General features: G+C 36.7%; 1 protein-coding gene across 12 annotated transcripts in view; it reads left to right on the top strand.

The window, feature by feature from the left end:
* EIF4G3 (eukaryotic translation initiation factor 4 gamma 3) overlaps nucleotides 1–19,487 on the top strand; it is a 342,848-nt gene that overhangs the window by 313,738 nt on the left and 9,623 nt on the right. For all 12 annotated transcript variants that reach the window (XM_057698680.1, XM_057698671.1, XM_057698760.1 and 9 more), the window contains 4 exons: nucleotides 3,668–3,840; nucleotides 9,115–9,240; nucleotides 10,400–10,481; nucleotides 12,736–12,834. In XM_057698680.1, coding sequence (XP_057554663.1) covers nucleotides 3,668–3,840; nucleotides 9,115–9,240; nucleotides 10,400–10,481; nucleotides 12,736–12,834 — 480 coding nt within the window. The remainder of the gene's footprint in view (nucleotides 1–3,667; nucleotides 3,841–9,114; nucleotides 9,241–10,399; nucleotides 10,482–12,735; nucleotides 12,835–19,487) is intronic.

Genomic DNA, 19,487 nt, shown 5'->3' with positions numbered 1-19,487 from the left:
AACACATTATCATTATGAGGAATTCCTGGCTCCTTGTATATTACCTGTCCTTGTCTTTACAGTCATTTTATCAGTCATTCTCACATTAACTTTCAAGTACACCTGACATTACTTTTTTTTCCACTTTATTTTCAGAAGGGGAAAACTGAGGCACAAAAGAGTAATGTGCCGAGGTCAGACAGCTAAAGTGAAACATTTCATGATGTGGCTTTCAGTTTGCCCTTCTTTACCCTTAACCTTCTTGATCTTCATTTTAAGATAGCAGTGAATAAGATACACATACTACCTGACTTCATGAGCCCTGTAGTCTTCAGGTAGAGACAGATCATAAACAGATAAATTCCACAGTTAAATTGTAGTTATCATAAATGCTAGTAGACCTATAAGGTCTTAGGAGAGATCATATGATGGGACCTAGTTTAGGGATCTGGACTCAGCAAAGGCTTATTTGTTAAAAATATCTGTCAGATATATTTACTTTTGCTTTGGCAAAAGTTTACTGAAATTGTCCAAAATTTAGAAGAAGTAGGAAGAAGTTTTGCTCATGAGCGAGTTGGAGACGAGTACTTTGTAGAAGCCCTTGGAAATGCAGCAAATATAAGTGAACATTAGCTGGAATGAGCCCAAGAACAGACTTCGTATACTGTGATTTGTTAGATTCCTGGAAAATGAAGAGTATTCTTATAAAGTGTCAGCACAGCTTTTTTCTTTCATGGAAGTAGGGCAATGTGAAAGACTTACAAGAAAATGGAAAGACTAAGAAAGATGAAAACAAGCAATAAAGAAGAAAGCAGTAGAGACTGGCTTTAGAAATAATTTAAAGGATACACAGAGTCAGTAAGCAACAAATACTTTGAAAGAAGAACAGTAGGACCCTGTGATGAACTGGAGAAGTAGGAAAAAAAAGACCTTAGTAACACTTAAGTGCAACAAGAGGACCCTTTGAAGATTCTTGAGCCTTAGGCCAGGCCTGCATTACAGAAGGGACAGTCAGTTATGACTCATGAATGTCATTATGCTCTGCTGCTGAGTGGCCCTAAGAACTGGGTAATAATGTCAAGCATAGTGAGGGCTTACTATGTGCTAGGTGCTACTCTGTGTAGTTTATATGTATTGGTTTATTTAGTCCTCGTAACACCATCCAGCTGTTAATGTTATTATAATAGCCATTTTTACAATAAGGAAACTGAGGTGCAAAGATGTGAAGTAACTTGTTCTAGGTCATACTGCTGGTAAGTGGCAGACTCAGGATCCAAATCCAGGCTTGTAGCTTCAGAGCATAAACTATGCTTTTTCTTATTACCTTTAGGGCATTAGTGTGTCATGCTAAAGGCTCATTCTAAGGAAGTTTTTTCCCTAACGTTTTAATAGGTGCTATTATTAACAGTAATACAAATTAATACTTATTGAGCCTTTGTTTGGCAATGTGTCAAGCGCTTCTCTCAACATATACATATTATATGCAGTCATCACAGTAACCCTATGATAGGAAGTCAAAGAGAAATTAATTTACCTTCCTAAACTCACACAATACTAAGTAAGTGGCAGAGCCAGGGTTCGGAACTGCATTTGTCTGACTCCACACCTTGTGTTTTTAGCCCATGTGATAGATGTGTATATATATATATTGAGTACCTGAGATGTGCCAGCCGCATTTTAAGGAGTACTTTCTGGAAATATTGTAGTATATGTAGTGAACAACATAGTCTGTTTTTATGGGTCTTTTATGGAGCTTACATTCTAGTGGGAGATACAGACAAAGCTGCCCTAAAAATAAACAAACAGCCATTCAGTACTGCAAAGAGAAAACAATGTCTCAATGCAGAGAAGTAAAATTAGGTGGTATGATAGCCAGTGACAGGGATATAGGAGGTGTCATTTCTGCTGAGAGCTCAAAAACAAGAATCAAAGCATTAGAAAATCAGGGAGAAGGGTAAGATTATGAACTGCTGTGAAGTTAGAAGCTTCACATTAGAAGTTCCATGACAGAGTTAGTTGGCCCGGTAGGCAGATTCAGTGACTAAACTCTTATTGGAAGACACTTAATCACTTCAGGTTTAATACTGAGCATTTGAGTACTTGCGTTCATTTTTACTCTCTCCAGAAAAGGCCTTATAATGATGATGACAGGCTTAAAGTGAGGTAAAAATCCCCAAGGGTAAAGAGCCTAAGGAATAGAGAGCAGCAACATTCTGGAAGTTAGAAGGATGAGTGGTCATTTACTTAGCAGACAGTGAATGTGCATGAGGTGCACATGGGGCTGGAAACAGAAGGACTGGATTGGTTAAAAGTGTATGGAAGAAATAGTTTTACATGACAGTTGTTTCAAAAATGCCAGTGTCATAAGCAGACAAAAAAGAGAGAAAGGACTGATCTAGACTGAAGGAGTCTAAAGAGGAAATTCCCTGACGGTTCAGTGGTTAGGACTTGGCGCTTTCACCGTCAGGGCCCTTGGTTCGATCCCTGGTTGGGGAACTAAGATCCCACAAGCCACACGGTGTGGCCAGAGAAAAAAAGGAGTCTAAAGAGACATCACAGCATGTGATGTCAGGTTTTCAGGTGGATCATAAAACAACACCAACAAAAAAGCTTTATTGGACATTTGGGGACAACTGTGGAAATTTGAACATGTACTATATATCAGATATTTTATTGATATTGTAAGAATGTTAAATTTCTTAGATATATGTAGAGAAGGAAAACAAATAATTGATGAGTCTAAATTGAAGTAAAGTTATATAGGTGTATATTGTATTAGTCTTTAATTTCTCTACAGTTTGAAAATTTTTTAGATACGAAGTTGACGTGGGCAGTATTAAATAAAGTAGCAGAGGGAAAATAAAATAGCGGTGAGACACCTAGACATGCCTTATTCCCTTCTTCAGTCAGGAGACTGCCCTTCTCACATGCATCTACCCCCTCAGAAGAGCTACTCTCTTCAGATGTTGAACCAAAGGATTTTGGACTCAGAGTTGAGGTAGCTGAGAGCAGGGAGGCACACTGCTGTATTGACAGTTCAGTGACCCTGGCTGCCAGGCTTTTATCCTCCAGATCAAAGATACTGATTAACCTATCCAGATCATCCCATGGTAAGCACCAGTTTACAAGCCCCACATCCCAAGATCTTCCTAAAAGGTTTTTAGTACTTCAGCTAACCATGTCAACTTTACTATGAAGGAAGACTTTTTTTGTTGAAGATTTTGCAAATATTACATACCCAAACAGAATTACCTCAGTTGCCACATTAAAGCCTTTGAATCATGACATTGAATTTCTATTTAAGTACTATTTCATAATATACCATTTCCAGTTTTTAAATGATCGTAATATAGGTAAATATTGTGTAGAAAAAAAATACATTTTTGGCTCTGGTCTTTTGAGTGATTTTTAATAAAATTGTTAACCTAAACATATTAACCTTATAAAGATGCACTATTCTTTTATTTTTAAATATGCCTAATAATATTGCCCAAGTTAGCTTAGATTTTGCTGAGCTATATTAATGTTTAAATATATATATATTTAAGTATATATATATATGTGAAAACTATCTTGTTCTTAGAGTTTTCTACTGACTTCATCATGAGTAAAAGATTTTAAATTTATTTTAACACTCTGGTAATTCTGTCCATATTTTGGAGTAAGCTTTTATTTGCTGTTTGAACAGGAAGCCATGCAGTGTGTGGAAGAGCTGAATGCCCAGGGCCTGCTGCACGTGTTTGTGAGAATGGGAGTGGAGTCCACCCTGGAAAGGAGCCAGATCACCAGGGATCACATGGGCCAATTACTGTATCAGCTGGTGCAGTCAGAAAAGCTCAGCAGACAGGACTTTTTCAGAGGGTCGGTATCCTACTCAAGAAATGGTATTCAGTTAGTAGGCTCTTGAGTAGTACTTAATTTTAAAAGTACATACCTTTTTAAGTATTTAGCTGTTTCCATAGATGAAAATTGCATCTACCATAGTATGTTGATGTATATTATATTGATAATATGTTGCTTGATATGACAGCATTTTATAGATTGTGCTAGGGCATGATAGTTATTTTCTGATTTTCTGTATCTAATTGTTAGACGTATATTATGATGTAAGATAGCAGAGACCCCCTTAACCATTGAGAAGCTCTGAGCTCTTCATCAGCCCATTTACATGTAAACCCCTTTTTTCCCTGAGGAAAAAGCTTTTCTTTGTGAGAAAAATTCTGGAAAATTAACTTAAACCTAAAAGCCTCATCTTTTCAATAAACCATGGTTCATTTTTGGCCAGGAATTGTTCATCCGTTCATTAGAAGCACATGTAACTCCCAAGTTGTTAATGATCAAGTTTATCCCAAGTTGGTTTCATGATGATTTCTCTTGATGGCTGGTGTGAGGAAGCCTGGCTGTCCCTTGTGTTATGTCCTTATTTGATCAGGTTCTGAGTATCTTTGTGATCATCGCAAACACCTGCATCAGGTTCTGTGTGGTACAGTCACAGAATCTTGCCCAGGCTTATGTTCTAAAGTCAACATTTAAGGCGAAAATTGCATATGGTAAAAAATTTTGTTTCAGGAGCCGCGTTGTGCAAATGTAAACATAGAACCACACCCAGCACTAACAGGTTCCCACTCTCTAAGAGAAAAGGAACTAAGACCTCCTGAAGGATAAATGTCAGATGGGATGCATCTTCCATCTCATACTCACTCGGTATATGCTCGTTGAGTGGGATGGCAGAGTTTTGCCAGAATTTTACACTATTTAACTTATTTTTCTCACTGTAAATCTTTTTCGCCAATCTTTTTTGAGTTCTTGAAATTAAATGCATGTGATGAAATTTAACCGTTCAATGCCAAGGTTGAATGTACTCAGGAATAATTATTCATTTGATTTTGTGAGGAATGATGACATTGTTCAGGTCCCAGGATCATTAAAAAGTTATCCTTCAGCAATAAGCTAGATTTCTCTCAATTCAGTGACTTGACTGCTAGATGGTAGCTAGATGGCTAGATTAAGGCCATCTGAGCCAGTTAACTTAGCAAGAAACTCTGGCAGAAGTTACTGTGGTTGTTGGCCTTTAAAAGCCAGGATGTTTTCTCAGTTTTAAGAGAGAAATATGAGGTTCACTCCAGTAGCCAGCCCCTGTAAATAATAAGAGCAAATGAGGCTATTTACAGCCACACAAATTGAGTTCTACCCCTAACCAACTTGAAGCTATAGTTTCAGTAATACCTATTATATTAATTTATAAATATTTGCTTTTTACCCAGATATTATGATGTATTTACCAGAGAATTTTGGAAACGAGAATGCTAGATTACTATTTACCATTTTCTGTCTCTCTTCAAACTACACTCAGTTGATTCATACCTGGAAAGCCCTCAAAGAGTGTGTTCTAGCTTCATTGGCCTTAATTGAACTTGTGAGGTGCTAGCTTGGTTTCTAAGCTATCTCAAATATTTTCATTTCCCTTTGTGGGATTCCCTGAGGGAAAAGTGTCATATTCAGACATGGTATCCAGACTTTCATTGGTAGTGGTGCTGTTGCTGCTGCTGGCAGTACTACCACAACCACAACCTTTTATTTAGACCAAAAATGAGATTAATACTTCTGCATCTCAGTAACTACTTCATCTTTCTCTGTCCCTCCTTCCTCTGCAGGTCATGAGAAAGTAGCGGCTTCAGGCCTAGCTTTTGATACTTGGTTAGACCTGACCAGGCCATGCTTAGACCAAGAGCCCTGTGAAGATCCCTATTCTTTCCTAAATGGAGAGGCCTGGCAATGTTTCCTGCGGTGGAAACAAGGAGATAGCCCCATGTTATTATCCACCAAGAGCCTTCTTGCAAGTAGATCATAGTTTCCCAATTACATCTGAAGCCTAAGTTATAAATAGATCATATTGTCCAGAGAGACGTTTCATTGGACCCACAGCAGTGCCCTGTCTTCTGTGACTTTAGTCCCAACGCCGACAGATCTCTGTCTTCACGTAGCGTTGTGGAGGAGCATCAAGGTCAGCTTTCTTGGATGCTGATGCTGCTTAGATGCCGACTCCTGAGCAGTCTGTAAAGCTGCTTCTGTCTAGCTTCCCAAGCCAGTGATGATTCTGGAAAACAAAGGAGAAGACCTCCAGGTTTACTGGGCCCTGGTCAGCCAATTATTTACCTGCTGTTTCTCCTCCAGTTCCCCAAAGCATACCTTGATCCTTAAATAGTAAGATAGGCTAGACAGAAATTTCAAATAGGCTCTTTGTGTCAGGTGGTTTATAAATAAAGCTTAGATCCTTTGGAATTTTCCTTACAAGATGTTATATCAACTCTGAGCATAACAGTTGCTGTATATAAATAACATTTCCACAACATCAAGCCATCCTCTTGGAATTTTCAGAACTTGAATCTAAATACTTTATGTTGCAAATTAGATAGGTAGGTAGATGGGCACATTATTGTGTAGGTAGATGCTTTTCAGATAGTGTGGTACAGTTGTTTAATATCATGGCCTCAGAAGACTTCTTTTTAAAAACTATCTAGTAAAGGTAGTTGAGTGTAGCTAACTGTTCACCATGAAATTGAAATCTCTTTGAAAGTGTAATAAATGAAAAACAAGACAGTAAAAATTGGAGTTGACTAGAGACACAAAATATGTGCCCTTCAAGGAATCTTGATATATTAATATTTCACTTTGGGAGATGCTTATTGGAAAGGAAATTCTTGTCTCCTCCTGGACTACTTTTTTTTTAGAACTTTTCTTGCCACTTAAGGCAGTTCTACTTTGGCAAAAAGATACTATTTGGAGCTTACATGGACAAGCAGACTAAGTTCCATTTGCAGAATTGCAAAGGTGCTAGTTAGAAGACCCCATTTGCTCACATAGGTAAGATTTAGTTTAAATAGTCTTTTGTGGTATTCCTTTGAAGATGGTACTGGAGTATATGAAGGCTTTTTATCTTTTATTTCTTCCTTTTACCTGTAGTTAGATTCTCTAATGATCAGTCATAATAATACTTGAGCAGTCTAATTTTAAGATATCTTCACTCTTCTTTATCTGCAGCAAGATTTATATTTTTATTGTTATAATGCAAATTGTGGAAGCTGCTGCTTGACAATATCATCTCCAATTATGGTAGATTATTTTGCCTTTTTAGCAGATGTCTAATCAGAACTTTACTGAATTAAGAAGTATATTTCTAACTTTTAACAATGTATTGCTTTCTTTAATTAAATTCTAGACAGGAACCCATATATAAAATAAATAAAAGTAGAGTTTCTGTAGTTGAGATGGAGGGAGGGATGTCCGAAGTCCCACTTGTGGACCTCATACAAGTGCAGTTTAGTGGGTGTGGTGATCAGTACACACCAAGAAGCGAGGCTGTGGTATAGTTCTATTTCATTTGTTCAGCCAGCATAAAATGTATATTATGCAAGGCATTGTTACAGGCTAGGTAGTAGTCCAAAGACATAAAGATAATTAATTATCTAGTGGCTTCTGCACACCTAGGATTTTTCTTTTAAAATTGTACAAAAGGACTTAGGAACTGTAAGCCTGAAGAGAAATGTCACTTATGAGCTTTTGCTTCAGATATCCTATGTTTAGCCAAATGTGTTTTTTTATCAGCAGTATGGATTTGATCAGTGATTGTGTTCCGCAAACTGTACCATGATAAACTGACTAATCAAGAAGTGGAAAGCCGGCACAAGAATATGGGTATCTTTTAGTTGTAATATGAGATGAAAAGAAGAGCAGATACACTGCTGCAAGACCAAGACAGCTACAGTTGTCTCTTGGGCTCAGTAAACAGTTTAATCTATACCATTAACCTGTGGAACATGAATAGGCATTATAGGTAATTAACCCAGAAATCCTGGAGCCCAGCCAGATTATGTTCCATCACTGGCAAATTAACCGAGCTGAGAGAACAGTCGAGAATCTGTTGTCTAGCAAATAGATGTCAAATAATTGCAAGCTGTGAGGTCATAAAGTTGGCATTAAGGATTCATGAAGCCCAGAGTTAGATAATGTGGCTGAGCTGCAGCTATTTTGAAATGACACCTTCAGAAAAGTGACCCTGCCTCGTAATTTTTAGGTGAAAAATTTTAGTGACGTATAGGCCTCCAGGGTAGGTAAAAAGAATGGCACACTCTGGCTAGAAATTGGAATTGCAGTGAAAAAGCACACACTTTATGTATGCAGAGATCTGAAAAGATATGAAGACTAATACCACCTGCCCTTGGCCTCTTCATTCATTCACCCTTTCCTTCTGATCATGTGTATTTCCTTGTATGTCTCCTATAGTTAAATTCACTTTTGTTTTTGTACTTTTTTTAATATGCTCTATATTGGAATGATTAACAAAGTCTTGAATTATGTTTTTGTACTTAAAATGAATAGCTGTGAGTTTTAGCCTAAATAAGATTGTGCTAGTATTTTGTATTTGGTGTTTCTAAATTTTATATTTAAATTCCATTTATTTTACTTCATTTTGAGAAATATTCCATAGCATGAAAGCCTGAAACCATTAGCCTTTCTTTAGCTTGTAACATGTCATGATGACGATGTTATATAGTAATGTTGTCAGGCTCTTTTGTATCCATCCAGGTGTCTTCCCCACTGTAAGCTCCTCAGTGAAAAGGATTTTTGTCCTTTCTTCTCTTTGTGTCTGGTCTGCATTACACTAAGTTTTTAGTCAGTTCTTCTGACTGACTCAGAAGATGTAATACTCAACTGTGGTGAACTCTTTACAGTGTGGGGTTAAATTGAATAGCTAGTTACCCTAGATCATCATGTGACAGCCTCATTTTCATCACTTAAGTCTTGCAAACATCACTTCCATACAGAGGTATTTTCCGATAACCCTGTAGGGATACCCTAGTACCATAGTTCACGTTCTTCAGAGACTTAGCTCTGTCTACCTGCAAATATGCTTTTGTTTGTTTTGTTTTCCTCCCCACACGAATATAAGCTCTTTGAGAGCAAAAACTTGTTTACTTGATGCCTAGAACAGTACCAAACATAGCAGTTGTTTAAAAGGTATTTGTTGACTGGTTTTTTTAATCTTAAATAATCTTTTTTAATCTTTAAGTAATCTATTTAATCTTAACTTTTGAATTACATTTGCATGTGAATTTTTTTCCTGTTCTTTTTCAGTTTTTCAGAAACATTGGAATTGGCAGATGACATGGCCATTGATATTCCCCATATTTGGTTGTACCTTGCTGAACTGGTGACCCCCATGTTAAAAGAAGGAGGAATCTCCATGAGAGAACTTATCACGTAAGTTGTACTTGTTTCTTTTGATGTATATCTAATTAAACTGACTCAAAGGCTACCAGCTGGGTTTCTAGCATAGTGCTCTTCCTTTAGTGCTGTTGGAGACTCTCACACACAACCTGTGGCTCTTTAGGACTTCTCATTTCAGTATAAAAATGTTACATTTTTCTAAATTGAAGAAGTGATGTCGCTGTGGTCCATTAAGGTTAGATATGGCTCCAGAATCATGTGATGGAAGGTGATTGCTCCTGGAAGCTTAATGTTAATCTGACTTTTATGTCTCTCATTGCTCCAATGCTGTAAGAAGTTATTGTTCCACATAATAACTTACCAGACTGTGGCACCTGCATAGTACATCCTCAGGCTGTTTTAAAAGGAACTAAGCTCTTAGGCATCCCTAGATTGGACATGAGTGGGAAATTGTTACTACATTGTGTAGGCTAGTGTTCCCCAAACTCTTCTTCAAAAATTAGTATTTCCTCCAAAACTGTTCACATAGTCAAACTCTGCATACTGTTGTGTCCCTTTTCTTTGAGATTCACAAAGCGTTTTATAGCACATTAAAGGTTATGAGAATCCTACAGTAAAATAAAGCAACAAATAAAAACTACTTAGCTTTGTTTAAGTCAGCATTGCTTCACTTAATTGACTGTGGAATCCTTTCTTGAGGAATAATTATTGATATCCTGTGGAACACAGTTTGGGAAATACTGGTTTAGACTATGAGAAATTGGTTCCTTTCTGTTTCATCCATATTCTAAAGAAAAGCTTCCTTTCTTAAAAACACTTCATAACTAACCTTCACAACTCTGTTACCTAAGGTGCTCTTCTTTCAGCTTAAAGTGGAGCTTATGTAAATAAACAGATTGTTAAGTGAGACTATCTTGGCATTGCTTTTGTCCCTGAAGTAGTTAGAGAGAAAAAGGCAAAACTCAGGAATTCTAAAGTCTTTTTCCAGCTTCTCCATGAAACGTAAAGTGAACCTGAAGTCTCTGAACTACTTCTGCTGAAAATGACTACTTAGAGATGTTCTGGAGCTTTGGCTTGCCCAGCGTTGTTTAGGTTGCACAGTATCTGTTCTTTTGGCACACATTGTTTGCCTGCTGTTTTAGAACAGAGGATTCATTCAGAGGTACTCAATAACTACTGCTGTCTGTTACAGAGAATTTAGCAAACCCTTACTTCCTGTTGGAAGAGCTGGAGTCTTGCTTTCTGAAATATTGCACCTTCTATGCAAACAAATGGTGAGTGTTAAACTAAGTGTTGGACTTAGCAGCATATTATGAAGTATAGTGATTTTGATTTTGGGTTATCTGTGAAAAGCTTAGGTATCACTGCAAGTAATTCTGTTAACTTCTATTATTTGCAACAACAACAACAACAAAAGGTCTCTTTTTGAATCTAGTTTCTTCCACAGGTATATTTGTCCCTCTGTTTTCTCGTAATTTGGGAAAGAGTTATCTAATCTCAGCTAGATTTGGTATAATTCTAAATAATCTTAAAATGTGTTTTATTTGTGGCTAGTGATTTTTATCTTCTCTTGAAATAAAAATGGCTATATTATTTATACTTTTTAGTAGATTTCAATTAAAACTCCCCTGCTTTCAGAGAAAGATAAGATTCATAAAATGATTAATTTTACTATTTTGGGGTCACAGGCAAGGTAATATGATTAGAAATAGGTGGTAAAAAATCATATTGATATCACTCATATGTGGAATCTAAAATACAACACAAATGAACTTATCTATGAAACAGAAACAGACTTACAGACATAGAGAACATACTTGTGGTTGCGGGGTGGGGGAGGGGAGGGGAGGGGAGGGATGGATTGGGAGTTTGGGATTAGCAGATGCAAACTATTATACATACAATGGATAAACATTAAGGACCTACTGTATAGCACAGAGAACTATATTCAATATTCTGTGATAAACCATAATGGAAAAGAATATGAAAAAATGTGTATATATGTATAACTGAATCTCTTTGCTGTACAGCAGAAATTAACACATGATAAATCAACTGTACTTCAATAAAATAAATTTTTAGTGGCAAAAAAAGAAATAGGTGGTAAAAATGATTCTGCAAGATTGTGTATTTCTATCTTAAAGTTACATTTATTTTTAATAAATACTGCATAATTCTCTGCAGAGCTCTATGCCAGGATTTTAGTCTACAAAGATAACTAAACTTTCAAAGACTTTATAGACTGGGAAGGGAGACAAACAAATCTAAACCAGTAGTTTCAAAAGAGTGCGTCAGTGCTATATTAGAGGTCTAAGAGGTTTGGGAAAGTGGTATAGCTTCACAAAGGTGATGTAACTCCTGGGGTGAGAAGTGTCAAAACAAAAGAACTCACATATGAAAACTGTAGAGTGATTTCTGACTTATTCAAACCAGAGCCAAAGATATTGGGATGATAGATTTCATTGTTTTGTAAGCACTGATTAAAAAAAAAATGTAGCATTTCTCCCTCTAAATCTACAGAAGTCCTCTGTATCACATTTGTGTAATAGTTATTTGTAGATTAGTGTACTAAGGTTTCATCTCTAGTTCTAGTTGAATATCTATTTGTTATTAATACTCTTTTCTTGATGGCAGTAAGGTTTTTGTTGAACCCTATGTTTGTAGTTCCAGAATTTTCTCCTCCTCCTCTACCTACTTGACCTTAGTCCTTAAAATTCAAATTCTTAACTTTCATTTGTAGAAACAAGAAGGCAGATTCTCACTTGTCCTAACTAGAACAAGATTCTCATGGAACATACACTCTGAAATTAGCCTGAGTTTAAATCCTAGCATCTTCCAGTTTATCAGCTATGCCTTGGTCGAGTTAGTCTGTCAAATAACTAGTACGTGTTCCTTAGATGACAGTTGCAGCCTCAAAGCCTAACGTTTTCCTTTATCACTGTTCACTGTGACTTTGTTCAGGCAGTGGACTTGTACTTCCTCATCAGTTTTCCAGCTGACAACAGCTCTTCTCTGTTGTTTCTTGGGCTCAACCTTGTACTTCTTCTTGCCCTTGAAATAATTTTCATTCCTTGTTCAGGAGCAATGACTTCCTTAGTCATTCTCGTGTTAGGTAGCATAATCATAATCTTCTACGAAGAGGGACTCCAGGGAGGCGTATTGAATGGCTTTTAATAGCAGATGCATATAGCACTATCCAGGAAAAGAAAGAGTTTCAAATTTATAAGCTCTGCAAATTGGACTCTTTTTTTTAGGTGATTATGTTCATAAACCCCAAACACCAGCTTGTAGAGCTCAGATTAGTCATCTGGTAAAAGAAATTATTGAACCTTAAGCAACTGTACTTCATTTACTATTACATTTATGTACATTCAGACATCTCAGTTTGAAAGCTTTGAGTCCTAAGAAATTAACTTCATATCAGCAGGGAAAAGTTTTAGTTTTTTAGCCTTCCAAGTTCTGCACTCTTGACTTCTTTTTCTCCTTCCAATGTAAAAGTAAATGGATTGGACTTAATCTCTGTTTTAGAGCCATAAGAAAGTGGGAGCCTTATGGAGGGAGGCTGACCTCAGCTGGAAGGACTTTTTACCAGAAGGGGAAGATGTACATAATTTTCTCTTGGAGCAGGTGAGTAAGAGCAAGGCTTATGCCTTCCTGTTTGATTGTAGTTGGTCAGTTTCTTAGAGGGGATAAAGGTAATTGTACTAGTATTCCAGTTATTAAAATTAGACCAAAATAGGAATCATGGTCAAAATGTCATTTTAAGTCCATGCTTTAAAGCCACTTGACCCTAAAAAAAAAAAAACTCCTGATTCCTAAGGACAAATATTTTCTGATCTCTTGTCAGAATCAGTCACAATTCTCACTAGGCAACTTTTAACAACCTCATGGCTTTTTGTCTCTGCATTCTTTAGATGATAGATAAAAAATAAAAGAAAAATTTAAGGACTCAGCCACACTTAGAAAACAAGCTACATGTCTCCATGAACCAGAAATGAAATTGATAAGTAAAGCAGGGGTATTAGGGCTAAAGCTGTAAGTCTTCTGAGCTCTGGGTCTGAAAGCAGATAGAGACAGCCAAAAGTTATTGCTGTGGGGTAATAGGGACTAGATGCCCTTTAAAAGGTAGAAGATTGGAGACAGGCTTACTGCATATCACTAAGTGGAAACTCGATAAATAAGTGAGAGGAAGTAGATATAGTCTTATAGGCAGAACCTTAGCCAAGCTGCCTACTGACTTGGCAACTGCATCTGGAAATCTACAACAAGGCAGAAGGCTCTGTGGTCAATATAATGTGGTCCTATGTAAAGAATTGTGGGGCATCAAATAGAGACAACCATAAAAAGAAGAGTGACGAGAAAGAAAACAAAAAACTTCCTCTCAAAATGAACCTACAAGTCAAAATCCTAAAATGTCTGAGGAAAATAAATGCTAAGACAGCCAACAAAATCAGCAATAAGAAGAAAAAAATCACTCTTCGGTAAAAAGAAAATAATAAAGCAATCTGAAAATGACTTTAAGTATATTTTAAGCTGGATATATTTAAGCTGGATAAAGGCATTAGGTTAACTGTGGCCTTTAGCTTCCTTTTGGTTGTACTTTAGATACACTGAGGAGCACTTCTACCATGAGAATAAGAATCTACATAAGGCATAATTTATCTTGCATTGCGGGGCTTATAGAGAGTAGAAGAAATTCCCAAGTAACAAAAAGAATAAGGGGGGGAAAAGCCAAAGATGAAATCTAAACTCTGGGCAGTAAGCACATGTAAAAGTGCGTGTTGCTTAATACCTTTACAAGTGATGCCAGAGTTCTTGAAGACGTTGAAATGGTCCCAGTTCAATATTACCTTGGCTCTAAGAAGCAGCAAACCAAAATGCTCTTTGGAGAAAACATACTCAACTTACCTCTTATTTTCTGCAAATTAACATTATCTAAATATATGAGTTAACACTAGAGTTCATTTAACATGTAATGAAACAGGTAACCATGAGTGAGTAATCAGACACTAAATGCAGGATTTAGACTCAAAGACTTGAGATAATGGAATTATCACTCAGAATATAAAAATAACACTATTTCAAAGAGAGGGAATCACAAAAATGAGCAAATGTGAAGAGAGTAGTCAAAATGACTGGGCAGATATAAAAAATGAAGAAGGAGAAGAAACTAGATAGAATTCTAGGAGATGTTTTGAAATTTACAGGATAGAATGAGAAAGTCTAACATGTGTCTAATTGGAGTTCTAGAAGGGAAAATAGGGTGAATGGAGAAAAGGCAATATTTGAAAAGACTGTGATGGCTAAGAGTTTTCCAGAACTGAAAAATATATGAATCTATATAGAAAGCACATGTATACCACATAGAGTAGTTACATTTTAGTGAAACTGCACAATATCAAAAACAAACAAAAAAATATTTTAAAGTAGCTAGGAAGAAGCAGCACATAACTTACAAAGGAAAAACAGACTTTGCAATAGTAACAGTGAAAGCCAGTTGTTATCAAAGTATACATAGATAACAATGAAAGATGGTAGAATAATCAAAGTGCTGAGAAAATATCAGTTTAACCTAGAGTTGACTTCCAAATAAACTAACCTTTAAGAATAAGAGCAACATATATTTAGAAACTTTATATAACACGCTTCTCAATAACCCATGAGTCAAACAAGAAATCATAAAAGATTTTAAAAATATTTTGTACTGAATGAAAATGAAAACATAACACATCAAAATTTGTGGGATGCAACTAAAATAGTACTCAAAGTGAAATTTTTAACACTGAACACCTGTATGTAGGAAAGAAGCAAGGACACAAGTCAGTAACTTCAGCTTCAACCTTACAAAATTAGAAGAAGGAAGAGCAAATAAAACTCAAAGTAAATAGAAAAAAGGAAATAACAAAAATCAGAGCAGAAATCAGTGAAACAAAAGAAAAATAGAAGAGTCACTAAAGTCAAAAGCTGGTTCTTTGAGAAGATAAAATTGATAAACTCCTAGCCAGACTAATCAGGAAAAATAAAAAAGAGAAAGCACAGATTTCTAATAAAAAGAATGAGAGAGGTTTGACATTGTGCACATTCTACACATAACAAGAGGTAAAAGAATTTTGTGAATAATCATTATGCCAATAAATACATCAGCTTAGTTGAAATGAGTAAATTTCTTTGACACAAACTACTAGAGCTGACTCAAGAAGAAGAATAGATAACCTGAATATCTATGAAAGAAATTGAAGTAGTTAATAACATTCCCACAAAGAAAACTCCAGGCTCCAATGAGTTCATTGATGAATTCTACCAAACATTTAAGGAAGAAATAATGCCAGCTCTTCAAAGAATTCTACACCCGTTCTTCTAAAACATTGAACTGGAGAGATTATTTTCCGGCTCATTCTATGGGACCAGCATTTTGTTGATAACAAAATCAAAAGCATTTCAGGAAAAGAGAACTATAGACCAGAATTCCTAATTAACATAGAGAAAAGTTTGTCAACAAAATTTTCATGGATCAAATCCAACCATTTATAAAAAGGATAATACATCAGAACCAAGTAGGTTTTATCACAGGAATGTGAGGTTATTTTAAAACTTAAAAATCAGTGCATGGATGTTGGGAAGGTAATATAGTAAGAAGGTCTAGAATTAGTCCCTCCACTGAAATAACTATTGAGCTGGGAAGGTCTGTGAGAATCAACTATTTTGGAATTATGGAGTGGAACACATGCACTACCAATACCAAGAGAATGCTTGATGAAAAAGGAGTCGATAAATTCCAGTGATTTTGGTATTTTGCGCAGAAAGCTACCAGCCTCCTGCTCTGTGACAGATGGCTGAGAACAACAGCACCTTCTTTTTGGTGCCAGGTTGAGAGAAAAAGACCTCGTCCTTCAAAGATTGGTGTTGTGTCTTTTAATCTGCCTAGCGGTTTACTGAGTATCCAGTGCAGAACCTTGATGTTGTTTCAGCTCCTCACTCTGAAACAGCTTCTTGTATGGGGTCCGTCAAAGAACTTAGAACACATTTATGTCTTCCCCATGCCCCTCTCTTTTTCTCATTGGATCCAGGCATTCACTGAAATCTCTGAAAGGTCACTGGTTGACTACAGAGATAATGGATCAGACTCCAGTAACCACATACAAGAAGGAATATAGTCCTTGCCTAAGTCACTAAACGGATGACTGCAATATCAGCAACATCCCTGGGTGAGGGAGAGAATCTGGTGTCCAGACTTACCACATTACACTGTCTAGTTTTCAGCAAAAAATTATAAAGTATTCAAAGAAACAGGAAAATACAGCTCATTCACAGAGAAAAAAAAGAAACTGACAGAAAGCATCCCTGAGGAAGCCCAAACATTGGGCATACTAGATAAGGACTTTAACTGTCTTAAATATGCTCAAGTTGATGAAGAAAACCATGGATGAAGAAGTAAAGGAAATCAGAGTGATGAATTGAACAAGTTGAGAATACCAGTAAAGAGGTAGAAATTATAAAAAGGAACCAAATAGAAACTGAAAAGTGACAATAGCTGAAATGAAAAATTAAGTAGAGTGTTCAACAGCAGGTTTGAGCAGGCAGAAGAATCAATCAGTGAATTTGAAAAAAAGGCAGTTGAAATTGCTCAGTCAGTCAGGAATCACTGATTCATCACTAATTTACTATAATGAAAATCCACCTTCAATATTTGCAACAGATATACTCTTTTATTAATTGTTTTGCTAATGAATTTCTGGCACTGTTATATAAAACTGAATATCGCTGAATTTTTAAAATAAAAAGTCCCTATAGTTTATTTTTTAAATAAAACTTTAAATTGTATTAATACATATTGAAAAATTAATTCATTTAACACATAAAGAGACATTGAAAAAAGAAATTGCTGTTTGAGGAGCAGAAAGAAAAGAGAATCAAGAAAAATTAACAGAGTCTAAGGACCTAGGGGACATATCAAACACATCAGTATACACATAATGCAGTCCCAGAGAACAGAGAAAGGGGCAGTAGAAAATATTTGAAGAAATAATGGTTGAAAACTGCCTAAATTTGATCAAAGATATGAATCTACACATCTAGGAATTTCAACGAACTCCAGGCAGGACAAACTCAGTTTCACATTAAGATATAATGAAACGGTTGAGGGGCTTCCTAGGTGGCGCAGTCGTTAAGAATCCGCCCGCCAATGCAGGGGACCCGGGTTCAAGCCCTGCTCCAGGAAGATCCCACATGCCGTGGAGCGACTAAGCCCGTGCACCACAACTATTGAGCCTGTGCTTTAGAGCCTGTGAGCCACAACTATTGAGCCCATGTGCTGCAACTACTGAAGCCCATGTGACTAGAGCCCATGCTCCACAGCAAGAGAAGCCACAGCAATGAGGAGCCCGCGCACCACAACGAAGAGTAACCCCCACTCACTGCAACTAAAAGAAAGCCCACACACAGCAAAAAAGACCCAACACAGCCAATTAAATAAATAAATAAATTTATATAAAAAAAGATATAATGAAACTATTGAAAGATAAAAACAAGAGATTTTGAAAGGATCAAGAGAGAAGTGACTTGTCACATACAAAGAAGCCTCAATAAGATTAAGGGCCAATTTCTCATCAGAAACTATGGCTGTCAGAAGACACTGAAGTGATATATTTAAAGTACTGAAATTTCAAGACTGTTTATATCTGGCAATATTTCTTATTAAAATGAAGAAGAAATTAAGACATTTCCAAATAAAAGCTAAGTGTTAAGTTCGTATACCTCCCCTGCTAAACTCAGTCTTTCAGGCTGAAGCAAAAGGACATGAGAATGTAACTCAAAGCCATACGAAGAAATGTAGATAACTGGTAAAAGTAACCACACAGGTAAAGGTAAAAGCAAGTATTATTATATTTTTGGTTTGTAGCTCCTCTTTTTCTTTACTATATGATTTAAAAGGCAAATCCATAAAATAATAATTATAAATATGTGTTAATAGGCGTATGTTATATAAAGATATAATTTATGAAACTAACTGCATAAGGATGGTTTCTCACAGAATTCCCAAAAGACCCAGCAGTTGTACTTCTAGGTGTATATCCAAGAGAAATGAAAACATATGACAGCCTGATTTGAAGTCAGATAAACCTGGATTCATATTCCAGTTTTCAGGACTTCCTAGGTGGCGCAGTGGTTAAGAATCCACCTGCCAGTGCAGGGGACATGAGTTCGATCCCTGGTCCGGGATGATCCCACATGCCACAGAGTAACTAAGCCCGCATGCACCACAATGAAGAGTAGTCCCCACTTGTCACAACTAGAGAAAGCCCATGTGCAGCAACGAAGACCCAACACAGCCAATTAATTAATTAATTAATTTTTAAAAAGATTCCAGTTTTCTGCCACTTAAGACTTTAAGCAAATTACTTGATTTCTCTAAGCCTCATATTCCTCACCTATGAAATGCTTATAATACCTATCTTATAGAATTTTTATGGGGATTAAATAAGACAATGTCTAAGAAGAGGAATTCAGTCAATTATGGGTGTTATTAATAAAAATGTTTAAAAAAACAGAAAAATGAGCTTCCAGAAAACTTGGCCTTCTGAATCCTGACCTTTAGCTCTCTTCTAAAATGGCTGGCTTAGGGACTTCCCTGGTGGTCCAGTGGTTAAGACTTGGAGCTCCAGTGCAGGGGGTCCGGGTTCGATCCCTGATTAGGGAACTAAAATCCCACATACTGCAACTAAGCCCGTGCTGAAACTACTGAGCCCACTCACTCTAAAGCCTGTGCGCTGCAACTAGAGAGCCCGTGCACCACAATGAAGAGCCTGCCCACTGCAGTGAAGACCCAGAGCAGCCAAAATAAATAAATAAAAATAAAAATGGCTGGTGTAATGCCCTTTTTCTAGGAATGCTAGTACATTGTGCAAGAAGCAGTGATGAGCTGACCTATACATTTGAAACCCAGCCTCCTAAGTTCTAGGAAGGTTAGGTAACGTACACGAAACACAGGGATCCTGAGAAATAAATGTTTCTCTCCAGCAACCAAAGTAAACTCTGCAGCTCACCACTGACTCCGTCTGGCCATGGTAACGACTTTCACTTTCACATTCTTCTGTCATATTTTGTTAACGAGCAAGGTAATCCATGTTTGACCTCGCCGTTGTTGTTAGTCACCCTCAGACCGTCAGTTATCTGTGTAGTTTAGGGTAGGTTAAAGAGGTGTTCTAACACCCCAGAGTGTTAGAACAAGCGTGGAGAATGTTTCAAGGTTATGAAAAGTTGATTGCCTGTTCTTAAAAGAA

The sequence above is a fragment of the Hippopotamus amphibius genome, chromosome 1, assembly GCF_030028045.1.
Source record: "Hippopotamus amphibius kiboko isolate mHipAmp2 chromosome 1, mHipAmp2.hap2, whole genome shotgun sequence".
NCBI lineage: Eukaryota > Metazoa > Chordata > Mammalia > Artiodactyla > Hippopotamidae > Hippopotamus > Hippopotamus amphibius.
This window is presented reverse-complemented; position numbering and strand designations above follow the sequence as displayed.